At 51.8% G+C, this 9,586-nt stretch overlaps 1 protein-coding gene across 1 annotated transcript in view; it reads left to right on the top strand.

Annotated features, from left to right (window-relative positions):
* Positions 1–6,035: 6,035 nt before the first annotated feature.
* Positions 6,036–9,586, top strand: part of MERTK (MER proto-oncogene, tyrosine kinase) — a 25,862-nt gene continuing 22,311 nt past the window's right edge. The window contains exon 1 of the mRNA XM_014962388.1: positions 6,036–6,063. Coding sequence (XP_014817874.1) covers positions 6,036–6,063 — 28 coding nt within the window. The remainder of the gene's footprint in view (positions 6,064–9,586) is intronic.

Here is a 9,586-nt window from a genome sequence, read left to right as displayed (position 1 = left end):
GTCTGTGCTGCTCTACAGCACCTGGAGAGCTGTGAGCATGACTGGTTTAGCTGGTTCGGGGTGAGATCCTAGTGCTCAGAGGAGAGACAGGCAGCCTTTGTTGCCGATGAAAGGTTCTCTCTTTGTTTCGATCCTTCTTTGACATCGGTTGCCTTTTTTCCTCTCCCACTGCTCTGGGAGGGCTGTGAGGTATTTCTAGGACCAAGTGCCAACTGATGCCCAGCCCCAGGCAGCGAGAACAGACGATGCATGAGTCCAGTCACACGTGTGGCACTGTCAGCCTCACCTCTATCCCTGGAAAGATGGTGGAACAGCTTGTTCTGGGCGTCATCTCAAAGCATATGGAGGAAAAGAAAGCTATCAGAAGTAGTCATCACAGATTCACCAAGGGGACGTCATGTCTAACTAACCTGATAGCCTTCTATGATGGCATGACTGGATGGATAGATGAGGGGAGGGCGGTGGATGTTGTCTGCCTTGACTTCAGCAAGGCATTCAACACCATCTGCCACAGCTTGACTTCAGCAAGGCTTTCAACACCATCTGCCACAGCATCCACATCGGTGAGCTTAGGAATTGTGGGTTATTGCCGATGAAAGGTTCTCCCTTTGTTTCGATCCTTCTTTGACATCGGTTGCCTTTTTTCCTCTCCCACTGCTCTGGGAGGGCTGTGAGGTATTTCTAGGACCAAGTGCCAACTGATGCCCAGCCCCAGGCAGCGAGAACAGACGATGCATGAGTCCAGTCACACGTGTGGCACTGTCAGCCTCACCTCTATCCCTGGAAAGATGGTGGAACAGCTTGTTCTGGGCGTCATCTCAAAGCATATGGAGGAAAAGAAAGCTATCAGAAGTAGTCAACACAGATTCACCAAGGGGAAGTCATGTCTGACTAACCTGATAGCCTTCTATGATGGCATGACTGGATGGACAGATGAGGGGAGGGCTGTGGATGTTGTCTGCCTTGACTTCAGCAAGGCATTCAACACCATCTGCCACAGCATCCTCATCGGTGAGCTTAGGAAGTGTGGGTTATATGAATGGACAGCGAGGTGGATTGAAAACTGGTTGAAAGACAGAGCTCAGAGGGTCATGATTAGTGGCATAGAATCTAGTTGGAGGTCTGTAAGATGTGGTGTTCCCCAGCGGTCGGTACTGGGTCCAGTCACCTTCAATATATTCACCAATGACCTGGATGAAGGGATGGAATGTACCCTCAGCAAGGTTGCTAATGACGCAAAACTAGGGGGGGCTGACACACCAGAAGGCTGTGCCACCATCCAGAGAGACCTGGACAGGCTGGAGAGTTGGGCAGAGAGAACCTGATGAAATTCAACAAGGGCAATTTTAGGGTGCTGCACCTGGGGAGAAATAACCCCCTGCACCAGGACAGGTTGGGGGTGACCTGCTGGAGAGCAACTCTGAGGAGAAAGACCTGGGGGTCCTGGTGGACAACAGGATGCCCATGAGCCAGCAATGGGTCCTTGTGGCCAAGAAGGCCAATGGCATCCTGGGGTGCATCAGGAAGTGTGAGCAGCAGGTGGAGGGAGGTCATCCTGCCCCTCTGCTCTGCCCTGGGGAGGCCCCAGCTGGACCACTGGGACCAGTTCTGGGCTCCCCAGTTCCAGAAGGACAGGGAACTGCTGCAGAGGGGACAGCAGAGGGCTACAAAGATGATGAGGGGGCTGGAGCATCTCCCTTACGAGGGGAGGCTGAGGAACTTGGATCTTTTTAGTCTGGAGAAGAGAAGGCTGAGGGGGGATCTGATCAATGCTTATAAATACTTAAAAGGAGCGTGTCAGGAGGATGGGGCTGGTCTTTTTTCAGTGGTGCCCAGGGACAGGACAAGAGGAAATGGGCACCAACTTGACCATAAGAAGTTCCAACTAAACATGAGAAGGAACTTTCCTTTGAGGGTGGCAGAGCCCTGACAGAGGCTGCCCAGGGAGGTGGTGGAGTGTCCTTCTCTGGAGATGTTCAACTCCTGCCTGGACACGTTCCTGTGGGACCTGCTCTGGGTGGACCTGCTTTGGCAGGGGGTTGGACTAGATGAATCTCCAGAGGTTCTTCCAACCCCATATCATTCTGTGATTGTCTGATTATGTACTTTTGGACAAAAAACCCCAAACCATTTATGTGCAGACCCCAGCAACTGTTGAGTTTGGCCTCTGAGGTATGGAAATAGATAATCTGCTTGGAGGAAGGCCATTGAGGCTGCTCCTGAGCCTGTATTCTGTGTGCTGTCAGGAGGCTGAGGACAGCAGTATGCTGGGCAAGGTGGAGGCTGAACGTCACCAATCCAAGAGCAGCCAAAGTGGTCAGACTGTCTCCTGCCTTCAGACCTTTCCTATCACAAACCTGGCCTGCGAGTTTCTCCTCTCCCTGTTTCTGCCTTCCCCTCCATGCACCAGCCTCTTCCTCACGCCAAGCTGTGCCCAAATGAAATTCAACAAACCCTGTCCAAGTTGGAGACTAGTTTACACCAGCACTGAGCAGAAAACAACCTCCTGTTAAGAAATGACCCAAATTTGGGGATTTCAGAGAGCTGCTTAAATCCTCTTTACCTGCCCACGTGTTCTCATTCTTTATTTTTTTTTCCCCTCCTCTTTTGTAGAAATTGCTCCTCCTTCCTTGCCCTGTGTTAGTGGGGCAATTATACACCATATTCGAGGAGCTGTTTTTGCTCTGCAGCCCACAATGTCCAAAAGCCTTTCCATTGCCTCCCCCAAGTCTCAAAGGCAGCAGCGAGGGGAACGCAGCCAGATGAAGGTGCACCCCTGTGGCAAAGGCTGACCACAGATGACAGCCTCATATCAAGAGCCAGCTTGGAAAGAGAGAGGGACAAATGCCTGTCCCCGGGTCTCCTCCTATTCCCTGAGTGACATAGGGTACATGGGGAACGCACTCAAACCCTGGAGAGAAAGTGAGTCTACTGGAGCTGCACAGAAGGTATTAGCTCTTGGGCACTGCTGAAGATGCTCCGTCTTATTGCAGCAGCTTTTTCTTCTCCCCTTTAATCTGGGCCTCCAGCTATACGTGCCCTTCCTTAGCTGCTGATCACTTCAAGATGTGAGAAGCTGGTCTGGAGTGAAAGAGGTAGTGAGGGGGGAAATTCAATCTCTGTCACCAGGGCCTGAGAATATGCAGTGAATAAGCAGCTTTGCAAGTCAAACGAGTCTGGGAGTGATTTGTTCTTTTTTTTCACTGAACTTAAGAGGTTTTTTTCTTCTCAACTGGAAAATATTTCAGACTGGATTTTGTACGGTTCTTTTCTTTCTAACAGCCTGGGAAACCTTTCCTACATTGAGTCACATCAAGTCAGACTGCCTGCCGGTTCTCCAAATCCCAGTTCCTTCCCGTTTCGGATGGGGGAAACACTAATGGCCTCAATATGGCTTGATCTCAAACCTCTTCAAGCATGTCCAGCATTTGGGTCATGTTCTGGTCCAGGCAAATGAGGAAGACTGATGCTTTCAGCTCACCATGCCTGTCCTAGCATGTCTGGAAACCTCATGAGGTTCAACAAGGCCATGTGCAGGGTCCTGCACCTAGATCAGGGCAACCCCTGGTATCAATACAGGCTGGGGGATGAAGGGGTTGAGAACAGCCCTTGCCAAGAAGGACTTGGGGGCACTGGTGGATGAAAAGCTGGATGTGAGCCAGTGATGTGCACATGCAGCCCAGAAGGCCAAGCACATCCTGGGCTGCATCACCAGCAGTGTGGCCAGCAAGTCAAGGGAGGTGAGTCTGCCTCTCTACTTTGCTCTGGTGAGACCCCACCTGGAGTCCTGCATCCAGCTCTGGAGTCCTCAGCACAGGAAAGACATGGATCTTTTCAAGCTGGTCTAGAGGAGGGCCACAAAGATGCTCAGAGGGCTGGAGCACCTCTGCTGTGAGGACAGGCTGAGAGAGCTGGGGTTGTTCAGCCTGGAGAAGAGAAGGCTCTGGGGAGACCTTACAGTGGCCTTTCAGTACTTAAAGGGGGCTTATAAGAAAGATGGGGACAAACTTTTTAGCAGGGCCTGGGATAGAAGAATGGCTAGTGGCTTTAAACTAGAGATGGGAAGATTTAGACTAGATAGAAGGAATTTTTTTACAATAAGGGTGGTGAAAGAGTGGAACAGGTTTCCCAGGGAGGTGGTAGATGCCCCATCCCTGGAAACATTCAAGGTCAGGTCGGTCAGGGCTCTGAGCAACCTGATCTACTCCAAGATGTCCCTGCTCATTGCAGGGGGCGCTGGACTAGATGGCCTTCAAAGGGCCCTTCCAACCCAAACCATCCTATGATTCTATGAACGCCGGGTCCAGTGCCTTGTCCCCCAGGCAGCAGCAATGTCCCCACCTTCTCCGTGTGGGGCTCAGCAGCACGGGGAGGCTGGGAGGGAAGGACCTGTTCCTCAGAATATGCCAGCACAGCCCGAAACACCTTCACCTGTTCCTCAGAATATGCCAGCACAGCCCCGAAACACCTTCTGGAGATAGGATCATAGAATCATAGAATTTCCCAGGCCGGAAGGGACCTCCAAAGGTCATCTAGTCCGACCCCCCCGCAGTCAGCAGGGACACCCCCAACTAGACCAGGTTGCCCAGGGCCTCATCGAGCCTCTCCTTGAACATCTACAGGGATGGGGCCTCAACCACCTCCCTGGGCAACCTGTTCCAGTGCTCCACCACCCTCACAGTAAAGAACTTTTTCCTAATCTCCAATCTAAATCTGCCCTTTCCCAACTTAAAGCCATTGCCCCTCGTCCTGTCACTGCAGGCCTTTGTAAACAGCCTCCCTGTAGGCTCCCTTTAGGTACTGGAATCCTCTTCTCCAGGCTGAACAACCCCAGCTCCCTCAGCCTGTCCTCGTAGCAGAGGTGCTCCAACCTCCTGATCATCCTCGTGGCCCTCCTCTGGACCCTCTCCATCAGGTCCATGTCCTTCTTATACTGAGGGCTCCAGCCCTGCACACAATAAACCCAGTCCCGCACAAGCTGTCCGTCGGTGGGGAACTGGAAGACCAGCTCTTCTCCACAGATGCTCTTCACCCGGCATCTTACCGGGCCCTCACCCTTCCCCCCTGCCGGCCCGGCCGGGTGGGTTTTTTGGGGGGGGGGGAGCGAAACCCCGGAGCTCCGAGCAGCGTCCCCCGGTGCTGCCCCGTCTCCGCCCCACGCATCATCTAGTACTTATCTGTTACAAGAAAAAAAGATTCAAAGTGCACATTTGAAAACTCCTACAGTTTCACCACCACATTATTTTAACCTGCAATTCAAACAGCAGTAGCTAGATAACACTAGAAAACTAAGCAACCCGGTGCTGAGGCGGGGGTTGCTGCGGGGTTCGTGGGGGCGACAGCCATCCCGCCCAGCCCCGCAGGGAGGGGGTCCCGCCGTCCCGGGACACAGCTCTGCCCCTGGAGCCTGGCGGTGTCGGGGCCCCATGTGTCCCCCGTTTGCGCCGCCACAGGCGGGGACCGGGCGCCGGGACGGGTCAGCGCGTCCGGGGTTTGCCCCGTTAGCCGTGAGCCGGCCGCGGGGCTGGGGAATCATGGAAAAGACCCTTGGGATCATCGAGCCCAACCATCTACCCCACTCTACAAAGTCCTCCCCTACCCCATATCCCCCAACCCCACAGCTAAACGACCCTTAGACATCCAAGGATGGTGATGCAGCCCCCTCCCTGGGCAGCCTCTTCCAGTCTCTGGCCACTCTTTCCGTGAAAAACTTTCCAAATGTTCAGTTTAAACCTACCCTGGTGGAGCTTGAAGCCATCCAGCTCTTGTTCTAATCGCTAATTACCTGGGAGAAGAGACCAAGAAACGCTGTGGGTTGTGGCACCGGGACGCACTTCGCGGTGCTGTGGGTCTGCTGCTGGCTTTTCAGCTCCACGGGCTTGGTTCCCTGTAAAGAGGCAAAAAAAAGAAAAAAGAAAAAAGAAAAAAGAAAAAAGAAAAAAAAAAAAAGAAAAAAGCCCGTAAAAAAGAAAAAAAAAAAAAAAAAGGAAAAAGAAAGAAAAAAAAAAAGAAAAAGGAGGTTTTGGACTTAAAGCATGTCGTCCCAAGGCTGCCCGACGCTCGGTGAGAGGCTGTGAGCAGCATCCCCTGTGATGCTCAGGGATGCTGGGGGGTTCGGAGTCACCGGTTTAGCTGGGAAGGCAGGAATGTGAGTGTTTGCTTTGGGCAGGGTGGAGTTAAAAGCTTGGCTCTGGAACAGCAGGAATCTGCAGCGAGGTGAACTCTTTGTGGATTTAACCAGGATTCCTGGACTGGTTTATACAAAAGAGGTGAACTCTTTGTGGATTTAACCAACATTCCCGGACTGGTTTATACAAAAGAGGTGAACTCTTTGTGGATTTAACCAGGGTTCCTGGACTGGTTTATACCAGTGGATTTAACCAGGATTCCTGGACTGGTTTGTACAGAAGGGGTTTGAACCCCGAGTCTCTTTGGAAGTCAGGTGTGGCTCCAGGGGAAATTAGCTTCTGATAGCTCCCAGGGGATGGGGAGGTGGGAAAGCCTGCAGGCAGAGACACAGGGGCTCTTCATTCCTCCTCCTGTCCTGCTCCTGCCCTGTCTGAGTGTGAAGATACGCTCAACAAGTGCTTGAGCAGAAAGCTGTTGTCAGCAGGTGAATTGCTTCCAATAATGAGAAATCCAGGGCTAGGCATGTAGGGAGCTTTTTGGCAGACCTGGGTGTTTTCTGTTACCTTCCTCACTGGAACTTCAGCAGAATGACTTGCTGTTACAGTCGTGGGGTGTGCAACTCCCTGCTTTTTGTTCTCATCCATCTTAAAGTATTTTGCCTCTAAGAGTAGGCAGATTTTCTTGTTAAAACTCTCTTCTCCAAGCTGGTCATGGAGAAAGGCACGTGGGACCTGCTGGGCTGCACAGAAGGGTCCGTCTTTGCTAGCACTTTAGTTTTGCTGCGATCCCAGGTGTTTCAAGGGAGCAGCGCTGTGCTTGCACGTGGATTTGTTTCCACGCCAGCTTTTCCTTCAGGCCAAGCTGTGGTTTAGTGAGAGGAGCTGCTCCAGTGTGGCAGGCACCCACGCAGGCACCAACGCTGGCTCCTCTGGCAAGGGCTTTTAGTGCCACCCTAAGCACGTTGCTCTGGACACAGGTATGGGGTGTCCTGCCACAGACACTGCAAAGATATCCACATCCCAAAGAGCTGGAGCTGGAAGGGGTACCTGAAGGCAGCACTAGATATGAAAAATCACTGTTGTCACACGAGTCAGGGAGAAAAGTGTTTCATTCCTCAGCCAGCAAACACCTCTTTTCACTTAATCGGTACAGAAAACGAGGCTAAGATCACATTTGCTCTTTACCTTTAAACTTGAGGCTGCCAGGGGGAGCAGAAATCATCCCCGAGCAGGCAGAGCGCTGGCACTCGGTGGTGTCCTCCCCGGCCAGGGGTCCTGCCTGGGGGAGCTGCTCCGGCCAGAGCAGGAAAGCTTCAAAATGGAGCATGAAAACAGCTGTTTGAGGTTGGATTGTGCCAGGCAGCGAGTGGCTCCAGCCTGGGTAACCACGAGGGGGGGGGGGGGGGGGGGGGGGGGGTGGATTTGGTGTCGCTGGCTTGTTTGCATTTAGCAAATCTTTTTGGAGCCTCCTGGCTGTTTGAGCGCGGGTGACACAGCCCACAAGTAAATGGCAGTCGGCGGCGTTTTGCAGCGGTCACATGGCTTTTGTTTGTGTTGGGATGGGAAAGCTTAGGAAGCAGGTTGGAAAAGCTTAGGGTCTTTTTTTGTTTGGATTTGTTTTTTTTTTTCTAAAAGGGAAACCCATTGTTTTGTGGGAGAGCCAGGGAGAGCCTTGTGCTTTCCGCTGCACCGCCAGACCAGGCAAAGCTTAAAAACCCTACTCAAATTTCTGTCTAGAAGTAGCATTTCTCGAGGGTTAAAATTAGCAAGCAATTTAGCAAAAGAATATATCCAGCCTCAACATAAGGCTGTGTTTCTTGGCTCTCGGGAAAGTGTGCTAGGCTCACGCTCCATTATTCACAATAGTAATGACGTAGCTTTAAAAACTTGTGGTTTGATGCTTGAGGACTAAGACCTGTCTCAAAACAAACTCAGCTGAACTCTGGTTAAGTAAAAAAGTTGTGCTTTCCACCTGTGGTATTGACTTTTAAATTGTCTGGCATGATGCCTTTGCTTGCTGAAGCAGCGAGGGTGATTTACCGCTCCACTTGGGATTTCTGTGTGCCTGTGGAAGCGCCCTTCAGCTCAGAAACGGTCTAGGAAAAGCATCTACTTGCGGTATATTTTCTAGATCTTATCTCTTCAAAATACACAGTTTTGTTTGGGAGGAATTGCTTTATATGGTGCTGCTCTTTGTCTTGTTGGGGGCTGGGGTGGGGAGTGCCGGGAGGGCGGTGGGGAACGCTGTGGACTGCTCTGCGAAGTGATTTGTAGGTGGGGGCACGAAGCCCTCAGGAAGACCTGGTCAATATTTTCCCTTGGGAAAAACCTCTGGGAAGAGACCCTGGGAGAACAACAGTAAACAGTAGCCGGCTCCTACACAGTGTCTGAAGGCATTTCTTCATCCGTCTGCAGCTGTTTTCCCCAGAAAAGCATCTTGGAGGAGGCACTTAGCTCAGCAGGAGGGGCTGTGGTTGACTCAGAGAGCATCGTCCTCTGTCAGAGCAGCTTGCCCTGTCCTGGGAAGGGGGGCAGCGTCACCAACAAAGAGCTGAAACTTGGAGAAAACCCTCAAGAGGACTCTTTCTCTGTCCCAGCTGAAAATGCTTGAGATGAGGCCCCCGAAGGGGATTTACTGGAGTGAAGTCCCAAATTCCTCCTGCCCGGGGATCCTTATATATTCCAGTCCCAGGAGTGCGATGCAGCAGAAATATCTCCTGCCTCTCCCCTGACAAAACAGAAGCAGCCAAGAGCTTTCTTTAGCCTGGGCTGCTCCAGTTTGTTATAATTTTTTTTTTTTTTTTTTTGAGGTGCCAGTTGTATATATTTAGTCTTGAGGCAGCCCCCTGCTCCATGTTTCCTCCTTGGGGCTCTTGCGAGAGGTCTCAGTGATTCTGAATTTTTGGAGCATCTGTAAATGAACTGCCTTTCACTGAATTTCACTGAATTTCTAGAGTTGGAAGGGACCATAGAGATCATCTAGTCCAACTCCCCTGCTGAAGCAGGGTTGCCTAGAGCTAGAGCATGTTACTCAGGACTACATCCAGGCGGGTTTTGAAAATCTCCAGAGAAGGGGACTCCACAACCTCCCTGGGCAGCCTGTTCCAGGGTTCCGTCACCCTCACCGTGAAGAAGTTTCTCCTCATATTTGAGTGGAACCTCTTATGTTCCAACTTGTGCCCGTTGCCCCTCGTCCTCTCGGTGGGAACCACTGAAAAGAGTCTGGCTCCCTCCTCCTTCAACCCTCCCTTGAGATACTTGTAGGCGTTGATAAGGTCTCCCCTCAGCCTTCTCTTCTCCAGACTAAAGAGTCCCAGCTCTCTCAGTCTCTCCTCATAAGGGAGATGCTCCAATCCCTGAATCATCTTTGTAGCCCTACGCTGGACTCTTTCTAGTAGTTCCCTGTCCCTCTTGAACTGGGGAGCCCAGAACTGGACACAGTACTCCAGTTGTGGCCT

Source organism: Calidris pugnax, unplaced genomic scaffold (genome assembly GCF_001431845.1).
Source record: "Calidris pugnax isolate Ruff unplaced genomic scaffold, ASM143184v1 scaffold147, whole genome shotgun sequence".
Lineage (NCBI taxonomy): Eukaryota > Metazoa > Chordata > Aves > Charadriiformes > Scolopacidae > Calidris > Calidris pugnax.
Note: the sequence above shows the minus strand (reverse complement) of the source record. Positions and strands in the feature narration are given on the sequence as shown.